The following is a 25,965-nucleotide window of genomic DNA, read 5'->3' as shown; positions in this document are numbered from 1 at the left end:
TTATTGTCTATGAGCTGGATGACTTGAAAGAATCATGTATTTGAGCATTAACAGTGGGCTTATTTATTGCTTGTAACATTGTGGCATGAGTGATTGCAACATACAGGATCTGGGACTTCAAGCAAAGAGCCAGACCCCACTTTTGTGGAGCTCCCTTAATGTGGGAACACTATTTAAGATCCTGAATATATGACCAGACCTACCATTAGTGCTAATAAGAGTTAAACATACACAAAACAGAAGGAAAATAAACCATTTGTTGCAATTAGAAAAATAGCTAGCTAGACACTGAGATTCTTTGTCCTCCTTTGGGAAGTTTCCAAACCTAATGTCGCTGTATTAGCTCCTAACACACAGTGGCATACCCAAAATTCTCTCAAAAGAAAGGGAACACTCCCATAGACTTGAAAAGGGTCTGGAGCAGGCCCTTAGAACCTTGCATTTTGGCTACCATGAACAAGGACTGGATATAACACCCTCTAACCTAGTTAATGCTTATTCTAGAATGACTAGTGGCCTCCAAGGAACCACAAAAGATGCTTCCTTCTCCCTGTGAGTCTGAGTAGATTACTTCCTTATTTATTACAGACACAGCTGCTATCATTTTAATTGCAGTCAGAGATTTTAATTGCAGTCAGAGTTAATTTTCATGATGGACAAAAGATGGTAGTTTTAGGAATTTTTCCAAATATTGTTTTTGTCTAAGTAAGGCTTGATTTAAGCAGTTGCTCCAGTTCATGTTGTCTAATCTTTCTCCCAAACTCATCATTTTCTCAGCTGTCAAGAGACTAACTCATTGATCTCATCCTTCTCAGAAAACATGCACCTCTGTTAGGGTACTTCATGTTTTCGGTGTAGTTCTGTGGACTTTACACTTCCATGAAGACTCTTCTCCAGTCCTCCACTTGAAACCAACCCATGGCTAGCCAACAGAGGGAGTTGTTTGAAGCCAGGAGGAAGAGTACAGAAGTCAGAGGATGTGCAGCTCAGTGAAACAGATGTTGCCCTGGACGGGAGGGAGCCCTGGTTTCATGTTATCACTGGATAGGAGAAGAGGGGAGGGACTAGAACCTGTGCCTGCTCCTCCCTGGACAAGTACCCTAATCACTATGTAGCTGGCCTAAGGGGTGGGAGAGTTTTTCTCCCTTTCAAGAGGTAAGCATACAGGGCAAAATACAACCATAATGTGTATAAGTGCCAAAAACTGCAGTTACACAGATACGTGTCATTAAAGCACATAAAGCACACTAGGATTCTTCCCTCCATTTCAAAGCTGTAAAGAATTTTATTGTGCTTACACATAGCAAGAGCTTCAGTTTCTCGTAATTTGATTTCCCCTCTCCATTCCCAAAAGTCAAATATTGTTCTATTTTTTAAGGTTTGCTTTTCTAGGAGGTAGCCAAGGTTTCTCTGTGGTGTACTATATATTTTATTCATCAGCCAAGACTAAAGATCCTATATCAGGGCCAGAGTAGGCAAAATATAGTCCGTGGGCTGCATCCAGCCCACCAGGCAATTTCATCCAGCCTGCAGGTGCCCACCAATTAATTGTACCACACATAGCCCACTCGCTTCACACTCACCCTCCTGCATGGGAGGGCCCTGGCCCTGGGCAGCACACAGCTTCTAGGTGGGGCCGCTGCTGGCACTGCTGCAGCTGCCGAGGGACCTGCTCGGCTTTCCCAGCCTCTAGCCACTCTTCTTTGTGTCCCTGCTGCTGTGCTTGCTCCGGGCAGCAGGTAGGGAAGCTGCAGTTGCGTGGGAGTGCAGAGCATGGGGCTGGGGCTAGGGCTGGTGGGAGCATGGAGCCCGGGATCCATGACCAACCAGGTGGTGGGAACATGGAGCTCAGGTGGGCAGGGTGTGGTCGTGTGCGCTTTGTGGGGTGTGAGGGATGGTGGGGGGTTGTGGGGTCCCCTACATGCCCCACCCACATCCCCTCTCCATGGCACACAGCCCCTGCTGCCAGTGGCAGCAGCAGGTGGCAGGCCCTCAGGGACCTCACAGCCCACAGGTGCAGCTGCCCACAACTCCAGCCAGTTCCAGAAGCTGCACATGGCAGCAAGGAGTAGAGCCAGGCCAGCATGCCCCTATCATTCAGGGCTGACGTACAAGTTCCCAGGAATCACATGCCACCGGGGGGATGCCAAGCACGATGGAGCCAGCCGCCTTCCCTGCTCCCTGCCACCATGTGCAGCTCCTGAGTTGTGGGGCTCCCCGTCACTTTCAGTGGAGTCCCAGGAACTAAACATGGTGGCAGGGAGCAGGTAAGGCAGCCAGCTCCATTGGGTGGGCCTTCCCCACAGTGGTGCGTGAGCCCTGGGAGCTGCATGGGAGCCTCATGCGATAGAGGTGGGCTGGCCTGGCTCTGGTCCTTCCTGCCACATGCAGCTGGAACTGGCTGGAGCCATGCACAGCAGGGAGATAACATCTGTACAGGCTATAAGCACCCCAAGAGCCCACAGCCTGCTGCCACCATGCCATGGGGGGGACATGTGGGAGGCTTCCCATACCCTCCCACTCTGCTTCACATCCCACAAACCCCACAACTTCCCCACATATACACCCCTACACTCCCAACATACCCTATACCCCCCACACAGCCATACCCCCTCACAAACCCTACACCCCACCATACACACACACTCCCAACCACACCCCATATCCTCTCTCATACAATATACAAGAGTAAGACTTTATTTTTGAGCTATTAGGCAATACCACTATATGCACTATGCAAATGCACATAAATCAAGACAAAAATATTTATATGTTGTAGTAGATGTTTGACTTTTAGTATATGAATTCATTTTTTTTCCAGTTCCAAGATGGCACCACCCCAAAAGGAGTACTTCTGGGATCAAGGGGAGAGATGTCTGGTGGCAAAGGTCAGGGGTTAGGGGGCGAGACTTCCAGTCCCAATATGGCAACCAGAGGGCAGGGCACCTGGGAAGGGACGGGGCAACCATTACAGCCTTCAACTACTTGCCAAAATTAATTAAGTGGCCATCCAGATGAAATAATTGCCCTCCCCTGTCCTATATATTAGGAAATTTGAGGAGGTTCCCCCAAAACATTTCCAGACCATGAATTCAGCAAACTTTTGCTCTGTCACTGCTAATCTCATGCTTTCTAATTTCAATGGGCATGTCTACATGAGACACCAACTGCCCAGTAGCCTAATAATACTATGTAATAGCGTGTGGCACAGCGGAAACAGTACTAATACACTACTGGGCAGTAGCATCACTAAAAAGGCATGTGCTGGCACTACCGTGCAGCAGGCATGGCTGGTGAACGCAGACTGGTGGGGCGGTGGAGCATCCCACAGGAGCAAGGGGGGGCAGGGTTTGCAGCCAGCTGGGGAGCAGGCTGGGATTTGCAGCTGGCTGAGAGTCAGCGGGAGGGGGTGTTGCAGCTGGCTGGGTACTCTGGCCAGTAGCAGGGAGGCTGCAAATCCTGCCAGCGCTCCTGTGGGACACTCTACCACCCCACCAGTCTGAGTTCATCAGCCGCACTTCCTGTGCAGTAACTGTGGTTACTGAGCATTTCTTTAGTACTTGATTATACAAGTATTAAATTATATAAAGTATATTCCAAAGTATAATATTTTATATTAAAGTATATTAAATTATACTTGTATTAAATTAAATGCGCCGTAACCACAGTGCATTAATGAACCTGCCCAGTATGTCAGCAGGAGCAATAACACATAGAAGCTTATTAGAGATGGGATGAAGTCAGACAGATATCTAAACACTAATAACACCAACGATACAGTATTTAAGAATGGATGCAGAATTCATTAATCTAAATGCCAGGAGGGGAGGTTTTGTAAAAGCCTTTTTTTAAAAGAAAGTATATTATATGATACATGAATTAGAAGCATATGGAAAATTGTGTTCACAAAGGGAATTAAGAAAGAAATTATGTTATAATTTTTTTCCTTTTTCTTTGCTGCACGTCATGAAATAGGTCCTCATTTTCATTGTTTATGATCCCAGCCAGTGACTGCTGATTTCTGATAGTAAATCCAGGATTAATGTTATTGAATACAAGACAGATTAACCTTGTACTAGGTGTTTTCTTGCTGTTTTGTTGACTGATTTATCCCATATCTGAAACAGTCAGGGGTACTAATCATTAAATTTAACCGTCATAAAACCAATGCTCAGTGTCAAAGGCATCCTTTCCCCCTAATATAGTGTCCTGCTAATCACATCACCATGGGTTCAAGATCAAATATGGCAGGGCACAGGAAAAGAATATGGTACCATGGCACCAATTTCGTTTCTCCTATTAATATATGATGAAAATGATTTAACATTTTTACAGCTGTTATTGTTCTACTGTGGACCAGACAGAACTGGTTTCTGTTGTGTGGATCATTATTAGTGATGCCCTGAGATACTAGACTGTAATGAGGACCTACATGGAAGAACTTCCTTCAAGTCACACAGTGCAAGTGAAACTGCTCTATGTCTACATGGTTTGTAGCAGTTACTGAAAATGATGTATACTGCCTTTAAATGTATTTGCAGCTCTTCTCCTGACTTTCCTCCAAACTCTTCTCAACTGGGGTGCATGAAAATGTTCCAAGGAAAAAAAAGGAGATCTGGGGCCCCACCCCACCCCACCCCACCCCACCCCACCCGCCTCTGGACCTTACATGGGAGGTCCCAACTTTTCTTTCCCTGGCAAATGGAGCTACATGATTTTGCTGGAGTCAAGCTACCACACACCTGCACAGATGAGAGGGCTTGGACCTTATAACAAATGATGTTCCTTGGGCACATCTACACATGCTACTAATTTACAGTACGGAATTAAGTTCCTTACAAAGCTCCTTACAAAGCCTTCCATGGAGCAGGTCTACATGTGCTCCCTGTTGGGAGCAGTTTTGCTCCCATTGGGAGCAGCCTGGTACAGGGCTGCTCCTGTCCTGCTTGGTCCCCCTGCAGCAACCAGAGGGAGCTCCAGGCTCCCTCTGGTTCTAGCCTGGGGTCCAGCAAGGGGCACAGGGCCTGTCTCAGTGGGCACAGAGCAAAGAGAGCTCTTCTGGCTGCAACAGCAGCTGTCTCCTGGCACCATATACATTAAGACAGGTTCCTGATGTGCACTGGGCCAGGAGACAGCTGCCCCTGCAGCAGCAGGAGGCTTGCTGAGGATTATCCTGGGTGTGGGGCAGCTGCCAGGGAGACTCCTGCCAGGTGTGGGGTAGGGACACAGGGCTTGCTACAAGATCCTCTCCTTGAGCCAGAGCTGGCTGCTCCAGGGAGCAGACAGAGGCTGGGAATCTAGCTCCCACCTGCTCCCTGGAGCAGCCAGCTCCACACGGCACAGAGCTGCTCTAGGGGACAGATGAGGGCTGGGTTTCTAGCACCCACTTGTCTTCCAGAGCTGCCAGCTCTGTGCTGGGAGTTGGGAGCCAGGACAGGTGGCAGAGAGCTCCCAGTTCCTGGGGGAAGCTGAGCAGTGCCAGGACAGGGACAGATAGCTCCCTGTCCCCTGTGACACCCTGCTTCCTAGGCTGACTGGGCGCAAATTTGCTCCCAGTCAGCATCTATACAAGTATTACTATGCAGTATCTACTGTGCGGTAAATGGTGCACACGTGTAGATGGTGATGCTTTACTGAGTAGATTAGTCAACTACACAGTAAAGCATCTTGTGTAGACACACCCCTTGAGGGTGAAATTTACTCTGTACAGAGACTCACTGCATAAAGCTTTATTCCATTGCTTCATTACAAAAAACACAGACCTTGTACTTTCTGTATAGGATAATTTTACCTCAACTGACTAATTTGGTAGGAAGACAACTTTTCTGTGCTGCTTCTTTTAAGGTTTTTTTACCCAATATTCTGGGAAAAATCTCAAAATTAGCCCTTGCTGTAATAGCCTTTGGAAAAATCTCAAAATTAGCTGCTCCTGTATTAGAAATATTGTCCTGTCTAAGGGAATTTCTTTTTCAGCTGGTTAATTCAGTTGGAAAGCTCCAGTGGGAGCTTGGCAACCCCAGAACCCCTAGAACCACTTGGAAGGTTACCCTGTACACTGTGAAATCCAGCTGAAGCAAAAGCAGCATGTGTCCATGTCCTGTAATTCAAACTTCAGCTTCCTGAATGTTGCATTCAAAGCATTACAAAGGGTCAATTTAAAGACCTTAGAGGTGGTATGCATTCTCATAGGATGCATGTTTTTGAGAGTGGCATACAAATACTTATACTTGTAGAAAGTGAAGTTCTCCATATAACAAGTCATGGATAACAGTAGCTAAAGGCCAAATTTTGTTTTCTGATGCTGTCAAATAGATTGGTGTTCATCCAAGGCAAATCCATCAACATCACTGCACTTGCCTCTGGTAACATAAAGCTCCATTTGGCCCATGATCCCTCCCCTCTATCCCAATATACCCAAAGTAAAGCAATGCCATTGGAATTTGAAACAGATGCAATTCTACTCTGGGTCTGAAGGGCTTTAACGTTCACTGCTGTCATTCTACTAGGATTTGATTCTATCATTTTGTGTTCAGTTTGACTCACCACAAACAAGTTTTGACATGCATTCTAAAAATCCACTGTATAAATTATCACCTAATTTATCACAGTGCATTCTTCCAGTCATTTACAAACAAAGCAATTAAAAAAATAGCAGCTGTTAAGACACATTGGTTTCACTGCACATAGTCCAGATCCCAGGCCTTGGGAAATATTAGTATCTGTGTAAATTCACTCCAGAGCTGGAGCAGCATTAAAGTACAAAGGCTTAAAATAGCACCATCTTATTAGTACTGCTTTGCCACCTTCTGCATTTACTAGAAACATTTTCCCCAGATAACTGATCCATAGAACCTTTGAGTGTTTATTTTGAAAATAAATGTTAACTGAAATAATTATCATTGCTTTGTCCTTTTTATGCTACCACTTCTCCTTTTAAAAAGAGAGAGATGAAACTAGACATCTGATTGCAATCACATAATCTTCATCTACAGATAAGATGGAAATTTGAAATCTCTGAGGCTTTGTGCTAAATTCAGAACACCAAGTTCATTTCTGCTGTTGAAAGTAAGCCAAATCCCTTGACCTATTTCCCAGATTGACATAGTGAAATTTATACTTTTTTGCTGAATGATGCCCCTGTGGACGTCACTTTTACCTGACTGACACCTTGCAGGTATAAGACGAGGGGTTCAGTCTTGGGGATGGTGACCAACACTTTGGACCAAGTCTTCCCTTTCTCTAGGAACTGGAGGTAGCTGCTGAAAAGGCTGTTTTCTGCTGCCAAAATGTTCTGCTTCTGTAAAAAGAAAATAAGAGCTGTTTCTATTGATTCTTATGTGGTATGGGTACTTTAAACACACCATATTTAAATACTTAGCTTTGAAACCAAAAAGGGCAAATGCTGAGTAGCCTATAATTGCACAAGAGTTTAATCATCATTATACACTATCAAGATATAGTATGCCTCTAAGTACCTAGAGGTAGGTGCTGAACTATTGTTCCCAGAGGACAGGAAGTTAAAATTCCACCTCCACAGTGTAAATTGAGAACAGCAATTAAGATGACACAGCTAGTTTCTTGCTTAGCTCAAGTAGGTTGGGAGGAGATTTTAAATTAATGAAAATGGTTTCTCAGCACAAGTGAAAGGCATCTGCAAGGTACAGAACTTCAGTAAGGGTGAGACAGAGCTCTGGGTTTACCATTGTTGGTAAGATAACATGAGCATATGCTAAGACAGAACAGCGTTCTGATTATACTACTCCATACCCCTCCAAACACTGGGACCCTATAACCTTCCCTTCTGCACATTCCTTTCGCTGCATTACAAGTTGTGTTTATCTGGTATGTTTAGGAAAGCCACCACCTTTCTATGGGTCACCCAGGTTGGCATCAAGTTCCCTTTTAGGAAGTGCCCGACATATTTTGTACATCATGTACTTTCTTCAGAGGATGACTATTTTATATCATGAATTTGCAAGAAAATGAACCAGGCAGAAACAATCAGGTGGAGAGGGTTAAGAAAATGCAGTAGTGTTATCACTAGAACTGCATGAAGTGGCAAGTATTTGCTTCAGATTCGACCGATTTGGAGAGACAGTGATTCGATTCAGCTGAATTGGATCCAAAGATTCGGTGCCGCTTTGGAGAGTCGGCCATAGACTAAACAGGCAGCAGTCCTCAGCCCACTGGACACAGCTGCCTTCAGCTGGTAAGTCTGTTGTGGTGGGCAGAGGTGGGGAGAGAAGGGACATGAGGGAGGGAGGGATTGGGGCTGAGTGGGACAAACTGTCCAGCTGGGGCAGGGGGGGTGCAGGACTGGGAGCAGGGGCTATGCCCTGCTGCTGTTTGCCCAACCAGGCCAAGGGGTTTGATGCAGACATGGCTCGCTCTGGGTGGAAGGGGGCAAGCCGCAGCAGGGCATAGCCCCTGCTCCCAGTGCTGCCGCGCCCACATCCTGCACCCCCCCACCCCAACTGGGGAAGCAGCAGCAGTGCCTGCACCCACCGGCCCCAGCTGGGCATGTGGCGGCAGTGCCCGCATCCCATACCCCCATGCCTCGGCTGCTGCTTGCCTAGCAGGGCCATGGGGGTGCAGGACGCAGGCGTGGCAGCGCTGGGAGCAGGGGCTATGCCCTGCTGCTGCTTGCCCCCTTCTGGCCGGAGCAAGGCGCGCCTGCATCACACCCCCTGCCCACCCCGGTGGGGCAAGCGGCAGGAGGGCATAGCCCCCACTCCCAGTGCTACCGCGCCCACATCCCCCCTCGCCCCCCTCCCTGGCTGGGCAGCTTATCTCAGCCCCAGCCCCTCCCTCCCCCATGCCTCTTCCCTCCCCACTCCGCCCACCACAACTGGAGGCAGCTGTGTCCAGTGTGGTGAGGACAGCTGCCTGTTTAGTCTATGGCCGAATCTCCGAAGCAGTGCTGAATCTTTTCTGAATAGATTCACAGGCTTCTGATTCGATCCAGACCTTTTAACTGGTCTCCTGATTTGATTCGTATTTGGAGATTTGGCCGCCAAATTGGGTCAAATCTCCTCTGCGTTGAATCAGCTACTGAACCTTCGCACAGCCCTAGTTATCCCTGCTTTTTTTTTTTCTAACTCAATTAAATCTTCTATTTAGAAATCCAATTTTTTTAACACTAATACTAGCAGATGCTCTAGTATACAGATGGGAAGTTGTTTGGTGAACTGTATCCAAGGGCTGTGTGACAAAAGGTAAAAAAAACCCCAAAAAACTGTCACTGAAAGATGTCTCTATCATATTGCACTTCCCAATGGAAAAACCTCTAGAGGATTTCTGGCAGTTGCTAATAATACTTGTGAAATCACGAACTCCTCAGTTATCATTAAGCTCCTTACAAAGCTTAACACAAATAGGAGGAGAAGAAACAGACTTGTTGTGATATCTCTTTTTTGTGCACCATCTTTCTTACATTTTACCTAATCCTTTCAAGACAGGAATAAAAGTAAAAGAATATGAAGGTAAACTGCCCCCTTTCTCAGATTTTTACAACAATAATCTGTTCTCTGAAGTAATGCCTTTGATGCACATTTCACTGGCTTTTAAATAGATTCCTGGCTTTCAGGATTATCAGAATTTTCGGCTGTTTAGGTACAGGCTTTAACTTTGTTGGCAGATAGTTCTGCTCAGATGGTACTAGATAGTTCATGGTGAGAGAAACCAGGCTTTACTGGTGCACCCTTGGACTGTAGCCAGATCTGCATGGCATCCTCAGATTCTGCAGCTTAATATCAACCCACAGAACCAGATTCTTTGCTCTGCCTTACAAATGATGCAGTTAAGGGAGAATGTGGCTTTATCCCACTTTTGACTTCACCGATTCTGCACCAAGCTGAAGGTGCAAAGCTGAGATAAACCATCTAGCAAGAGAGAATTACACGAGCCATAAAAGCCAAGAAACCACAATGGCAGGTGGCAACTGCCTACAACCATCTGTGGGCTGCTCTGTTGCTCAGGATAGTCATGGCTCAAAGCACTCTTATCCCTTCTCCTCTTATCACCAAAAGGCACCTAAGTATGTCTCTGTGCCAGAATAAGTACACAACAGTGGCATATGCTATCTCTGGCTGTGCTCTAAATCTACATATACTCTATCCCTATTCCCAGCACTGTACTTTCTCTCTGATGAAGCATGAAGCAGGTCACCATGAGTGCAGCTGACTAATTAACTGTGCAGTAAACATCTCAGTGTCTACACATGTGCCCCTATTAGGGTGTGTGAAAAGAATAAAGTCCACAGCAATACAAGTAAAACATAAGTACTATCCTGCTGTGGAGTGTTTTCATGCGCGCTAGCACATGGGTAGGCACTACCCCAGCTGGCCGGGACACAGGGTGCTTCAATGCAGGGTGAGCTGGCAGGCAGTACCCATGCTGAAGGATCCTTGTGCCCCAGCCAGCCACTCCACAGCATGTGGAGCCCCACTGGAGCAGCCCAGCCAGGTAAGGGACCTGGGGGGTCAGCCTGCCAGCCCAGGGATGCTTTGACCAGGCTCCATGCACTGCAGAGGGGTTGGCTGAAGCATAAGGGTGCTTCAGAGTAGGGTTAGCCAGCAGACAGCACCCATGCTGAAGCACCCTTGGGCACTAGCTAGCCCCTCCACAGCACATGGAGCCCAGCTGGAGCAGCCAGCCAGGGTAGTACTTGCTACAGGGTAGCACTTGCTCTGGCTGGGCTCCATGTGCTGTGTATGAATAAACTCTGGAGCAATATGCTCCAGAGTTTTTTGCTTGCAGGCACACGTGTAGACATGCCCTGTTCGTGTAAATTTCTGTCACTCAGCTACCCCAAAAGAGGCACCTTTAAAAACAGTGGCTCTCTCACTCTGCTGCTTCTTGGTGTTTCACAAAATAAAAAGAGCTTTTCACACCTTTGCATGGTTCACTGAGAAGTCAGCTCCACTCACATTTTGTGGTGAAATTTCCAGAGGTGCAAAATTATCCACAAAAGAGGGGAGGAGGAAGGAGCAGGCAGTGCGTACATGCCTCTATTTGTTTAATGTGTGAAACCTGGATGTTCCTGCATGAAAAACCATATTACATGTTTGAAATGTATGCCCGTTTGGCCAAACAAGTACTAGGTTGCCAGGCATGTGTTATGAGTGAGTGTTAAGCTACCAAAATGGTGAAAGATCATGATGAATATATCCAAAGGATTTTAACAATCAAAGCAGACTCCTATGTCTATTTAGTATATTATAAGATGAATAGGAAATCATCAGTACCTCAGTAGCTATTTTTTTCTTCTGTTCTCCCACAGCTTCAGCTCCAGGGCTGCTTGGGGCTGCTGATAGTATTTGAAAACAGTCTTTGCACACCCGATTGTGACGGCTGTTATCTGCAAGTGGCTTAAATTCAGAACATTTGGCACAGATAACCTGCATGAGAGAGAGGATGCTTTATTCTTCAGTCTTTAGTAAACCAAATTCACTTTTATTAATGGATTTGGTTAGTGCAAGCAGCTGAAATAAAATTCTGCAAACTTTCAGGCACAAGACAGCAGCAGGTGTCATGTATCTTTTATATGTACATGTCTGGGGGAAAAAAAATGCTGTATCCATCAGAGCTTAAGGAACAATTGTTGCAGTCTTATGTCCTGTTCCAAGATACTAACTAAACAAAACATTTCCAACCACTAATAAAGTGATGTTACATGAAAAAGCTTTTGGAATCTTAATTTTCAAAGTGATTCATTGTTTTGAAAGCCCACACTGAGATACATCAAAGAAAACTAGTAATCGGAGTGGTGAGAATGCAGGGCATGGGTGTACCATACTTTTTGAAAATCAGGTTTAAGGTATTTGGTACTCAACATCTGAAAAAAGCATTTAAAAAAAATCACTAGACACTTTTGAGAGTATAGGCTAATATGTTAAAAATACATGACCAGCCTGATACCAAATTAGTCCATTTTTTCCTGATTTGCCATGAACAACGAATTATACATTAGTCTCATAAAATTAGTGCCTATGAAAAGTGTTGGATTTAGGGCTCTAGAGTATGATTTCCCATCTGAAATTCCATGTTAGTAACTGCTGTTGCAGACTATTGTGACGAAGGGATCAACCCTTTGTGCTCACAATACAGGAGTCATCAGTAGGATTTGTCTTCAAATCCCATTTTATTATACAATAATGCAACAGGAATGCTCTTCAGCCAGAAGAATATATTCTCACAGGCAGACCTATAGGATATTCATTACTATACATTCCTCCTGTTAAATGCCCCATATAAAAGTGTTAAATGCCGCATCATTTTTCTGAAACGCGCAAACAAAAGCAGTTGTTTTTTAATATGAACGTCCTAGCTTAAGGCAAATTAACTTCTTTCATTTGCATATTACTGCCACGTGAGTAAGCACTGCATAACAAACAATTGTTTATTTAACTTTAAATTATTAATAACCTAATTCTCTTTATTGTCTTTGTGTCCATGAGGGAGGTTTTTATTTGATTTTTTAAAAATAAAATTGAGCTTTGATATAACAATTCAACCCCAAAGAAAATGAATGTGATGACTGCAGTAATTATTTAAAAAACCCTGAAGCTTCAAGAGCACTTGCTCCTGTTTGACTGTGTAATCCTTCTCTGTAATTTTATTTCTAAGACTAAAGCTTTTAAAAAGGTTTTTAAAAATATCTCCTTACCTGCATCCCTCTCTTCAGACCAAATTTACCTCCATTTCACATCATATGAACAAGATTATTTTTAAACTACTTAAATCAGGAATACCAAACTGTGAAACTAACAGCACAGAAGAAGGTTGCAGGTCATAAAGAAACTAATCTCATACAGGGTTTGAATTACAGGGGAGCTTGAGCCCCCCATAAAACAAGAGCCCCCCCATAAGATTTGAAAATCATAACCTGAGGAAGTCTCTGATTTTTATTAGGGCATCGTGATGGGCAGCCCAATTTATTTTGCAGATCCTCCAAAGAGACAAATTGTAATTCAAACCCTGATCTCATGCTATTTTAGGCTGGGAATTTTCAGGAGAACCTAAGAGAATTAGGAATCCAAATAGCACTGAAATTAAATTGGAGATGGGCTCTTAACTCCTTTAATATCCAGGCATTAAGCTACTACCACTGGATTCTCCAGACCTTCTAAGCGCAGTGGGCAACTTTCTTAGGCAAAAAGCACCACGCCTCTCTTTTCACACAAGGGAAAATGCAATCTCATTACTTTACCACTGTATATTCAGGTGTTCTGTGAGCTTCTGAATATATTGTATATTCAGGTCTCCTTTGAGCATATCAATCAGAACTAGAGAATTGTTATGAAATGAGTGCTAACACAGGAACGTTCTGGACTGTTTATTCCATTGTTGGTTAATGTTTATGACACATTAGCTCTGTAGGGAAAAACAAACCTGTTCAAAATACTGTAAACTATAAAAACCTAAGGGAGAGGAATCTTTTTTTCAGCTGTGTGATACATGTCTCCTCAACACCTCCATCCAAGAATACAGTTCTGTTTTGACTCCCAATGGACAGCACAGCTTGAAAGATCTGTTCTATCACGAGCCTGCTGCGCACTCCAGTGCCCTTCAGCCAAATTGCTGAAAAATCAAAAGCTCTTTCGGAGGTCCAAAAACTACCCAAATACTTGGGATCTGATATTAAATTTAAATTGTTTCATCTGCACTAACTGAACTGACAGAAATGAAACGTTTGCTAGAGTTTGCTTCCGATACTCACTGCCCCACACTGTTTGCAATGGTGCCGCCTCTTGGTGATGGAGTTGAAGCTCTCGTTGCAGCTTTTGCAAGCTTGCTTTTCCTTGTCTCGCTTAGATTTGGATGATTTTCTGCAAGGATCAGCCTGAAACAAAATGTATAAATGGAGGACTCTGTATAACAATTGCATATTGCAAAATAATTCTGTCACTCAGTTTTACCATATTTATTTCTTCCCAGTGTATGTTCCTCATACAGACATGCTTAAGGAAACTCTTCTCTTGTCAGTGATACGTATAGCCTGAGACTGCAGTGAACAAATGATACATCAGCTCATCCAGTGCTGATTGGCCCTATAAGGCTCTAAACAGCATGGTCTGTTCTTCACAGAGGCCATCTCTCCTGTTGTGAGACAGCACAACCATTGAATTACTCCATCTAACAATCTATTGGCAAAAGGAGATGGGTGGGGAGGCACAGCAAGGGTGTCTTCTTTCTGGAAATCACATCTTCCTCGTTGGTCCAACATGGCCTGAATTGATTTAAACTTGTTGCAGTGTTGATCTATTCCCTTGGTTGTGTAAGGTTTCAGTGAAGGTGGGGCAGGTGAGAAGACACACTAGTTGAGAAGCACACTAGCTGAGAACATTTCTGATGCATTGAACAGTTTTGAGGTTGACACTGTCCAACTCGTAAATCTATAGATCTACTTACAGTTGTGGCCAGCATCTGTTTGGTAAATTTAAATACATTAATTCTCAGCTATCTTGACTGTACCTTTTCCTTGGTCAGTGCTGCTGGCTTTAGGCTGTCTTTGGTGCCCATGAAAGGAGAGGAGGAAAATTACAGGCATCCACTGCACCCCACCACTATTACAGACACTGCAGAGCCCCCTGCTTATAGAAAGTATACACCAAATTACTCTGGCAAACGCATCTATTGTATCTAGAGAGAGGAAATCTGTCACACTGTACAGTAATGTATGGTAGCTTTATTAGCAAATTCACATCAGATTTACCTCTCTCTCAAAATAAAAAACAAATAAAGAGCCGTGTTAATTCATTCCCTCATCCCTTGCTTCAATCTGCTCATAACATTTTGAGAGAAAATGCTGTCTAATAAGTTTTTTTGATTTGCCCACAAGTAAAAGCAAGAGCAGAGGCATTTTGTGTTTGTTATGGAGTTTATAAGGAGCTCCAGAAATCAATTAAGACAAAGATCTAAGCAGCAATTTCACCACATTTTCGACCTTCATCATTTTGTCAGCACAGTTTAAAGGAATCTGCATCACCAGATGAAGAAACAAATTGCATTTTGACAGGGTGGCAACTGTACATAGAGGAACACCTGCTCCTCATATCCACTGCCTCTCCCACTCCAACACAGCTTTTCTCCTCAAAAAGTGCTAAGAGATAAATCATGGGGCCTGAGACCTGTCTGCAAAAAGAATTTCAACTTCAAAAACTCTGAAGACCCTAATAAGGAGGAGGAGGAGGAGGAGAGGGGGTTTACAGAGCTGGGAATTTAGAGATAGCAATCAGCATGTTTGAGGAGGCAGCCCACTGATCGCCAGCTAGTGGTACTAGCCCAGAAGGAATCTCACCACTTTTTCAAAGGCACTGTCTCTCATTAGCCCAGTGAAAGTCTATAAATGAGTGATGTCTCTGCAGTGAGAATCAATGGCTGCTTACAGACATTAAACCCCGCCCCAAAAAATGGCTCTTTAAACTCAGTGCGCTCCTGCGCTGAGCCCAGCACATGCCCAGAAGAGGCAGCACGTTAGTTGGACCTGGCTCACCCAAGGTCTGTATAGACTGGGCACTTTAGCGAGGCTTTTTTGGTGCTTTTGTCTAATAGCTGATTAAAACAACTAAAAGCCCTGCTGAAGTGTCTGATCTATACAGATGTTGTGGAGCCAGGTCGAACTAACGTGCTGCTTCTTTCGGTAAAGCATGGTTTGGTTTGGTTTTTTAATGTCTGTAAACAGCCAATAAGTAGCTGACTTAACTGAGCTGCTGAAGCAGAGAGATATTCAGAGACGAGTTGAATATGCATAACTCCCATTGATTGCAATATAATCTGGGAAGAAACGATAAGTAGACAAGAATTTGAATCCTGAGTCACTCTCATCCCAATGAATTAAAAGGGTTAGGGCCAGGCCTGTGTCTCATTTCTCAAGAAACTCTGGCTTTGTTTCTGACTCATTTTGCTTCTGCTCCCAGCAAAGGCAGTATGGGAAGAAATGTAACTGTCTTTAGTATTTTTATCCCATGGGAAAGTCTTGCCTGAGAGAAGCCAACATCAACGTGTCAGGGATATATTGGCTACCCATCACACATGCTTCCTCTAGTCCATGTTTAGCATCTACCCCATCTACTATTAATCTTCTCCCTCCTCTAGACCACAGCAGTCTCCCACAGCAATATTTTTGTCCCTCACCTTTCCAGTCAGTGCCTCTCTTCACTCTTTCCCTTTGCTTTAATCCCTCTCATTTTCTTCTGCTTATCTTAGCCTTTGCCTATTTTTCTACATAAAGCTCCCAGCACACTCATTTACTTCTTTCCTTAGCTGCATCATTCGCTCCCTTCCTTCTACCCTCTACTCTTCATTTTGGTGCAGGAAGGGGAGATAGAGAAGAGCCTTGGTGCTAAATTAATGGCTCCACTATTGAGTCTTTCTTCATCTTGAACTGACCCTCTCTGGTAATTTTTCCCCGGTTTAAGAGCAGAATGCTCCTGAATACAGCTGTATGACCCGCCTCACCTGCAAGAGTATTAAACGTGTGCTACTGCTAAATAGCTGGCAGTGAGCTCTAGCTCTATACAAGAGTATTAAAATGTATTCCCTCATTTTTAATTTGTGCTTTCATTTTTATTCATTTCCTCACTGCTTCCAAGGCAAAATTTCAAACTTTTACACAGCACATATGATGTCCAGCAATTACATTTTATGAAGCATATCGATACATATCTGCTCACATAGGGAAATTGCTAGACCTCTCTTTCTATACACATTTACTACTCAGCAGAAAAGCATGTATGTGAATCCATGCCATCTCTCTCACACAGCTCAAATGCACTTTACTTGCCAAGAGCCAGATGTAGCTAACGTGACACTGAATTATCATGACAATGAAACACTTACAAACGCCTGGGATGAGCCACTACTAATAATTTTAATTTCAGACTATGTTAGACCTGCTCAAAAAAGACTTACAATTAAAAAGACATGGATTACTTTCACTAATCAGCATGATTTGAAAGAGCATCAGTTCTTCCCCAGCATTTCCAGTGGCCAAAGCCACCCATTGATGAAGAACTTCTTTACAGCTCTAATTTTGATATTCATGATAATTAAACACTTATGAAAGCACATTTCCCTTCATCTACTAAGGGAAGAATCCTTCTGAAACGGTTTGAGTAGTGTACTTCATTACTGGATATTTTTTTTAAACAATTACAATTTGCATCAAGAACAATAAGCCTTTTGGTTTGCGTATTTGTACCATGTAATTTCACTAGTGTTAATGAGATTACATGGGTGTGACTGAAGGCAAAATTAAGCCTTGTGAGAGATAGCTTATTGGAAGGTGACTGTCATAAAACCATCCACAGGGTATCCTTGGAGCCCCAATTTTCTCCCTGATGTCTTACTGCTGCTTGGCTCAAGCAATAGACCAAGATTTGTCCCTGGGATGAATGCTCACACCTGCAAGCCTCAGCTCCACTGCCCTTTCCTCAGACCCTATAGCTGCAGCAGAGGAATTTTTTTCCTGCTCCAGGTAGTTCCCCCTCGCGAGTTCCAGGTCCCTCCATAGAAGGGGCCAGCTTGGAATATCACTTACTCTTTACCACAGGCAAGCTGTAAGGTAACAAAACAGAAGGATTTATTATGTAGAAGAAAATAATTGTTTGTATATGAAAAGTTTTGAAGATGAAACAAAAAGACAGGTAAAATTTCTTACTCTCTCATCTGGCTACAACCTAGTCCTTCAGAGTGTCCTGCTAATATTTCCCAAGATCAGCCTTTCTACTGATCCTGCCAAGTCCTGACAGCTGGTGACCTGGACTCGCCCCAAGCCTGGGATAATCCAAAGACAATTACTACCTTATGGATAGCTCCCAAATACCTTCAGGACCCCCTACCCACCAAATAGCATTGTTCCATTTGCTGACATGTCTCAGAATTCCCTTCTTAGGGCATCTTGAATTCCCCTAATGGTCCATCTCCCTGAAATGCACTTGCTATTATGGGGATGATTTGTCCCATTACAGATAGACACTATTTTGGGGGATCATTCCAATAATAGCCCTTTCTCCCACGTGCTTGGGAGGGCAATTGTTTTTGCCCTAGTAATACAATCAGTCAGTGATACTTACAAGTTTTGCCTCACCTCTGTTTATTAGGTATGCATTCCTAAAATCCTTTGACATCTAAACAGCTGTTAACTAGTAGTCTGGACATAACCTTTGATTCAGCTATGTTCCAAAATTGTAATGATGCGTACAGATGGAGTAATACAATCTGTACCATGATAAAAATGATGAATGCAGCTTAACATCGACTTTTGAATGAGATGAAACATAAAGTTAATCAAATCTTCTTTGGAACAAATACCTCTGGTGAGATCATTCCTACTTTTGGGGTAAGCCTATGACAGTGATCACAAAGAATACTAAAAAGAATACTACTGCTTCTACCTGTCTATCCCCGTAGCTATATACAGCCAGGAAAAACAACTGCCTAAAATTCCTCAATTGTAACTGGACTGCCAGTTAATGACTGGCCAGTTAGCTGATTTGGAATACACTGGGAAGCTCTAAAATAAGATGATGATGTGTACATCCACAGTCTAAAAGACACCCAATTGCCAATTGAATAGTCTTGCTAAGGGATCTCAGCTGTAGATGCTATTAGATAAAGTAGCCTGGATGAGCCAGCCTTCAGCTATGAAAGGTTCATATATTTAGAGTGCCAGGCTTTGGGATGGACAGATATGCTAAAGAGTGGGATTTGCGGTCGAGGACAATATTTGCACGAATTGATAGTTTTTATGTGAATGTATTTTAACTTATGGCACAGGGGCCCTTTAGCCCATGACATAACGAATGTTTAAAAAGGCCTTTCATTTAAAGGTTTCTAAATCTGAATAAGACTTCATAATGTCCCACTGAAGCAGGTGAATGTCCCTTTATAAAAACAAAGTGAAGTACAAAGAAGTCATGGTTATTCAGTTACTGAGCTGAAGAACTGGGGACAGAACCAAGGAAATAGTTTGCCTTCTGGAAGCACTGAACTACATTAAACGAGACAGTCTGCTTGCTCTAAAAAGCATGGGTGAGAGAGCAGAGAGTGCTACCTACTTCTAAATATAGGCTGTCTGAAAAAAGTTCCTTGCAAAACAAAGAAGTGCTTTGAAGCAAGTACACACTCTGAAAGCTACACTGCTATTGTCATAGCTCCCTTAACCCCAAGCCGAGGAGTTCCTTGCTTAGGGTATGTACAGGAGCTACACTTAGATCAATCTATCCAAAGGAAGGTTAATCTAAATGCCCTGAATAGGTGAACTGACTTAGACTGAGAAAGGGTTAACGTGATCTAAGAAAGGGTTAACCTAATCTTGCAAACACCTGTATACATTTGCAGTGCACCCCTGGGGCTGGAAAAACTGAGCTTTTTGTGCCAGCCCCTGGGTGTGCTATTCCCACCCTGCACATGCTGACTGGGCTATTTTTAACTCCCCAACCCTCCCCCTCTAGCTAGGCACCTCATGGACCTCCTAGCCCCTGGATCCTGCCTACTGCTATCCCCACTCCCTGTTACTTACACCAGGCCTCCTGAGCAGTACCCAGGAGCAGCAAACAGCTGCACATGCTACTCCCAGTCTATGTTCATACAGCTGAAAGCAAGCCACGTGAATGCAGACCAGAAGCGGTGAACGAGTGTATGAACCCTCAGCAAACTGAAGTCTCTCGTCTCATTTATTGAACTGGATTCCTAGTTTTAGATGCTCAGAAAGAGATTTTGCACAAAGGGAGCCTGATGCTTACTGAAACTTCCCAGTATTACTATTTAAGTAAAATAATAATCATAAGGCTTCATTTTCCTCACATGACCAATCCTACTATGCTAGGATTGTAAAATGTAAATATACTGTCAAGTTTTTACAGGACTGGGTTTCAAAACAGCTTCTTTCACACACCACAATGTTGTGATTGCTAGGCTGCTTGTACTCTACAGTTGTCTAAAGTTCTCTAACATTTTAATGAAATGTTTATCAAAATGTTAAATTTGGGGAAAAGAATGGAATAAAATATATCAGTAATTTATTATCCAGAACAAGTGACACTTAAAAATAAGTGCTTTCAAGGTCAGGATCAAGGGCTAGGGAGGGGGTGGGGAGAAAAAAGAATCAGACAAGCAGACATCACAGCTGAGCTCTTTCAGTTTCCTTGCACTTCTGAGAAGAAGGGAAGAAGCCCAAGAAATCTCACAACTGTTTTTGTGCTTCTATGGTTTTCTTGCTATTTATTTCCTCCTTATGTTTCTCCCCTTTATTCTGCACCTGGGCTAGTGTTTACATTTTAAGTACCTAAATTACACATGCAGGTTATGTTAAGAAGGTAAGAAGATTACCAGATCTTTACATAGGCAGCTGCACAAGTGAAAGTATTTGCAAGTTGAGTTATCTATTTTTGTTCACTCGGCCTCATATTTTCCATGTGCAGGTTACCAGCTTACACACAAACACATGTTTTAGTGCACAATTTCAGAATCAATCTTGAAAAATAGGCTGAACGAAGTGGAATTCAAACTTATATTAAATAGTAGGATTTAAACTTTGCAACGTTGCGAGGGTTTTTAAAAGAAAGCTTTTCCACATTCAGTTTCTCTCTAATGCATAGGATTATTTGTAAGACATACTTACCGAACACTTCAAGCTGGGGCTTAGGGTAGTTTTCTACTTGTGTATACGACCACTATCATTAAATACTGTATACTGTGTTAATAATATGATTATCAGATTCTATAACAAAGTGTTTACATACTGTTTTGTATGTTTGTTTAATTTCTCCCATTATTTCCTCAGTGTCCACCTATATTAATATGTAATACTTCAAAAAAGATCTCATTCTTTTATGTATTTCTTCACAGCAGGAGGAGAAGGAAGCTACAAGTTTGCTGACCACCACTACCACCAAGTGGCTTATATGCGTAAGCTTTAAGCAGAGTGTACTTCTTCTCATGTTCATATTGGGATGGTTGTAAAGAGATGTCATTAAAAACAAATATTGCTTAAGGCTGCAATATGCAACACAATTCACAGACCATGCTGATGTTATTCTTCAGTTAAAATACAGCAGAATGAGGGGAAAACATCAGGCAAGGATAAATTTGAATTGATTCTGAAAATTCTTAGTTTAGTATTTTTGATAGATTCAAATATAAATTTATATACTGGGTTCTTATAATTTGCTTTTCTTTAAAATACAATATAAGGGATATTATTAAATCAGCCAAAATATACCACTCAAATCCATTGACAGACAAACACATAGTGAAGATTCATCCTGAAGTGTATCTATGCCAGAAAAGCAGCTGAAAATACAGCATTAAAAAGTACATTACATCCTCCTCTCAATGTTTTCCTGCCACAAAAGATACACTTTAAAATGTTCTCAATGAGAAAATTCATCTCATGATTACTTACCCCTCCAAATGCACTGCAGCCATCTGCTCCTGGCATAGACTCCACAGAGCTGGTGCTTGCTATCTAAAGGAAAAGGTATCACAAAAACATTTCAATATGGAGACTGCACTTAAATGATTTTTGAACAGGAAAGTCAAAACATGCAATAATGTACTTCTAACCTCATAGATGTTCTGTCTGTGAAAGTTAATTATATACACATTCAACTATTTGCAACATTTAGCTAACTATGAAGTAGGTGACTTTACAGATGGCACTGAATTGCCAAGGCCCGGTTTTCTTTCAGAAATACGGGCAGTCTAAGTAACCGAGAGATGCATTAAAGACAGCATAGAACAAAAACTCATTAAAGAACGCATAGAACAAAGAGAGCAGATTTTGATTTGCACTGCTACTATAGATCCCTATAAGACAAAGCAGCAAAGCAGTTTTTGTAGTCATTGGACTCTTAACATGGATGTATAACTCATTGTTTCAAATTGTGCCTGTGTAAGCATTTTTTATAATTGATTATTTTAAGACATCCAGGAAAATACATAAATATATGTTAGCAATGTATTTAATTAAACTAAAAATATCAATTACTAGACACCACCGACATACCACACGCAAAAATACTCTTTAAGCACAAGCCCAACCCCGAGAGTATCTGCATCATTGCCTTAAACCTGAGGAGAATATTCTCTAAGGAAAAGGCTCTATTTATGATCAAGTCCCCTATGACATTCATGCATTTTTCCCACAAGCCCTTCAGAAATATATCAAGCATAGATCTAATGTTCTTAGACAATCTTAAACTTCAGAGAATTCACAGTATGTACTTTACTCCTTACAATTTCATTTGAAAGCAGTACATTTCTTTGTTGTAAACAAACCAAGCTAAATAGTATAATTGTAAAAGCTGTTAACTCTGATTTTTTTTTGGCGGCTATTTGAATCCTAGCACAACTAAGAAACTGCTTGGAATGAACACTGTGCATTTGCAACACTGAAAGCAAAAAGAAGCCAACTGGGTATAGATGTGGTCTGGATGCTTGCAAGCTTACAATAGCAGAGTAGCAGAGTCACACTACCCACTAAAGGCTACAGGAGGGATCACACCTACTCAGAAGGAGGACATCTTTGTTCACTTCCCTATATCCAATCAGGGGAACAGGCATCTGTGGAGACAGGCAACACTATTGTCTTTGGAGAACATTTAAGGAGCAAACTGGGTCTCTCAACAATAACCCTATTTAGTCAATTAAGGAGCAGCCCTGACGATTTTCCTGTAATCCTGCTTAGCAAGAAGGATAACACCTGTGACAGGATTTTAAGAGAGTGGAGACACTGCTGGGAGGGAATGTGAACTTTGACATGGATATGAAGAATGCTCCCCAAGAAGAGGTAAAACATTCTAGCTGTCTTACAGCGCCTCCTGGAGCCCCAAGCCAAAACAATATGTATATACAACACCTACACTTTCCCAGAAGCACTCTCCAGCCTTGAGATACAGATCTCAGAAGAGCTTTACTAATATTGGTTCAGTAAGCCCTACCATTTCCTTAAGTACCATGTCCCAGCACTGTTTTCTGTCCCACTTTGTTAGGCAACTGACAAGTCTACTAGTCTCTTAGGCTGTCATCTGTGTTTTAACTGCACCTTCTAATAATGGATCAAGATGTATCCAGCTCACCAGGCATCAAATATATTTTCTCTAGAGGGAAACAAAAAACTCTATGAAAAGAGACAGTCTCACTCCAAAGAAAATATATTTTGATCTTCCTTCCTTGTGGAAAGTATAGATGCACTCCTGCCAATTTGCCTAGTTAAAGCCCTTACGTTACTTTCAACATTTCCAAATCTGTTATACAGACTGGTCATTTTTCATTTATTTGTCCAAGATACTCCACCAGGAGATGAAAACTGATAAAAATTCCTGGGCATCTAACTAATCACTGGACACACAGCTGCCAGGTCCTGGGAGGCCTGCTTTCACTGAGCTCAGTGCTTGACCTGAGAGACACCAGGGCTCTTCCTTGGCTGATGTCCAATATCACATGCATTAATGCTTCTCACACATCACAAGCCTTTAGCTTTTTGAAAACAAATGGGGGGAAAGTCCTTTAATGTGAGAACATGCTGTTTAGCAAGAGACAATATTTATGAAGCCTTAAAGCATGGTAGATGGAGACTGAAAAAATGTGCAGGCCCTTCTCCTGAAAGAGTCCATGCTGCAGTGGAACCTCAGAACACTCAGACTCCTTGAAGCACCAGGGGTATGCTAGTGCTGAGAAGGATGCAAAATAACAGCCAGTAACTAGTCTGAATCTTCACCCATTCCAGAGGATGAATCAATTATTAGTCCGGTACTTGTATTGCAGTAATGCAAAGTTATGACTCCACTATTCCACGTCTATGCAAACATGCAGTAAGAGACAAAAGGTGGGTGTGAAAACCAGTGGAAGGAGTCAGAAAGGGAGGATGAGGTTAACAGTGACAGCAAAACCCACATCCGCAGATGGGCTCAGAGCCTTTGAAGGCTGTAAACAAACAAGAGATATTCATGGAATATGTAATCGTTGCTGGCCATCTGCACAGCCTTTATCAGTCAGTAATTTCAATCAGCACAATAGCAGAGCACAGTTAGGACTGAATAGTGTCTCCCAGCCCCTCATTTAGCCCAGCTTCCTCCCTGAACCTCTCATACCCCCCCACCTCCCAGCCATTTCTAGCAGAGGTCAGAGCTTGCATGCAAATTTTCAGACTTGAGAAAAAAAGTGACATGTACAACTATTCACTTCATACACACAATGCTCTTACCTCCATGCTAGCAGCTAGATCCTGCAAACACATGCCATCCATGTGCAAACCGGGGTTCTGCAAACACATGCCATCCACGTGCAAACTGGGGTTCTGCCATGGCCCACTCATAATGTGCTTTCATCAATTTTGTTATAGTAGAGACAAAGGCAGAACCTAAAAGTTGATCCCTCCTGTCCAATTTGCACATGCAAATGTCTGTTTATGCCTGCAGAAGACCTATGCACACCTTTTACAAGCAGAAAAGACAACTGGAGTGTTGAGATTTGGATCTGATTTTTATAATTAGGCACAGGATCTCTATTTCATAATGAAATCTTCAAATCCTAATTGAAAACACTACCTATAGTAGTGATCCAAATGCACTGCCATGCTGGGATTCAAGCTCTAGACTGAGGTTGGTCTTTTTCTTTCTGAAAGTGGAAAAAACTGGACATGATCTGGCAAACAGAAGGGGACTCACTTCTCTGGAGCTCAGGAAGAAGCAGCATGCAGTAGCAGCCCAGTTTTCAAATCTGTGTGTTCCTTACTAAAGCTATTGTGGAACTGAAGTGTTTGGTTTGAGACTAATTTATATTACTGTAGGTAAAAAACCTGCATGTTATTAATGTCTGACCTTGGCAAAGCACAAGGCTATCAAAACTCAGTTAAGAAAAATGTTAAGAATCATTTCTATAAAAGACTGACTTTTGTACCTTACAGCAGCCACTATGAACTTCAAATTCTGCATAAACATTATAACTTATCAGCCACCAAGTGCTAAAGTCCTGGAGTGGGGAGTCTCAATATACTTCTGCTTTTTTCCTCCCCATCAGTTTGTGGGGCCCAGTACCCAGGCTTCTCAGAGAAGAGTGAGCAACGGCTCATTCCAATCTAATGCACGACCGTGAATCACAACCATGGATCACAACAGAACTCAGGAAACTCTTTCTATGAACTGATACAAAAGTAAAATACAGGTTGTGAGAACATAGCCATTCTGCCCAATATCTTCTAATGAAGGTGACTTTATCAGTGTAATAAAACTGCTATCCTGAGATTGCCCAGTTTCTTTATTCACACGATCACATGCATCTCTTTTTGATAGCGATTTGTAGCACATTTAGCTTGACATGAGAGCCTGAAGCTGATTATGGTGATAATGCAACCTTTTCAAAAAACTGGTATAAAGAAAATTAACATGTATATTGCACTCATATCAGCCAGGAAATTAACTAGATTTTTTCCCTGCTTGGTTATTATGACCTGCTAGAGTATAAACATGTAACTGTCTTATTAGCAAAATCTGAAAATAAACTAGAACTTAAAAATAAGATATATTTATAAAAGACAAGCAGAGAGTCTCTAACTGAACAGGGGCAAGACTGCTAGTTAATTCAGCTATGTATAAAAAAGGACACTGTATAAGAGCATTTTGGCTCTGAAGGTAGCCATGCAGAACCCAAATATTCACTGGCAGTTATTTTTTCTTTGGTTTTTGTCAAATTTTAAATGGAATGCTATTAAGTGATTAATAATTTGTGCAGCGTTGCCTTTTCTGCAGAATGCCCCTCAAGGGTGTCCTGTCCTCACTCATAGAAGTGAGATGCCAATGAATCTGTCGTAGAAGGGAGAACTAGGACAGGAAATGTCCCCAGGACTCTGTGTAGATGGATATGGCCTCTCTACTTTGAGATCTGCCAGGCTAGGGACAGACATTATACATAAACCTGTTTAAGTGATCAGAAACTGGTTTAAATCTGTAGCAGAGCATA

At 42.6% G+C, this 25,965-nt stretch overlaps 1 protein-coding gene across 2 annotated transcripts in view; it reads right to left on the bottom strand.

The window, feature by feature from the left end:
- Nucleotides 1-25,965, bottom strand: part of FGD3 (FYVE, RhoGEF and PH domain containing 3) — a 225,214-nt gene that overhangs the window by 5,871 nt on the left and 193,378 nt on the right. For both annotated transcript variants that reach the window (XM_059716171.1, XM_019495441.2), the window contains 4 exons: nucleotides 21,410-21,472; nucleotides 13,721-13,843; nucleotides 11,247-11,399; nucleotides 7,157-7,297 (listed from right to left, as the gene is read on the bottom strand). In XM_059716171.1, the coding sequence (XP_059572154.1) occupies nucleotides 7,157-7,297; nucleotides 11,247-11,399; nucleotides 13,721-13,843; nucleotides 21,410-21,472 (480 nt within the window). The remainder of the gene's footprint in view (nucleotides 1-7,156; nucleotides 7,298-11,246; nucleotides 11,400-13,720; nucleotides 13,844-21,409; nucleotides 21,473-25,965) is intronic.

The sequence above is a fragment of the Alligator mississippiensis genome, chromosome 12 (assembly GCF_030867095.1).
Source record: "Alligator mississippiensis isolate rAllMis1 chromosome 12, rAllMis1, whole genome shotgun sequence".
Lineage (NCBI taxonomy): Eukaryota > Metazoa > Chordata > Crocodylia > Alligatoridae > Alligator > Alligator mississippiensis.
This window is presented reverse-complemented; position numbering and strand designations above follow the sequence as displayed.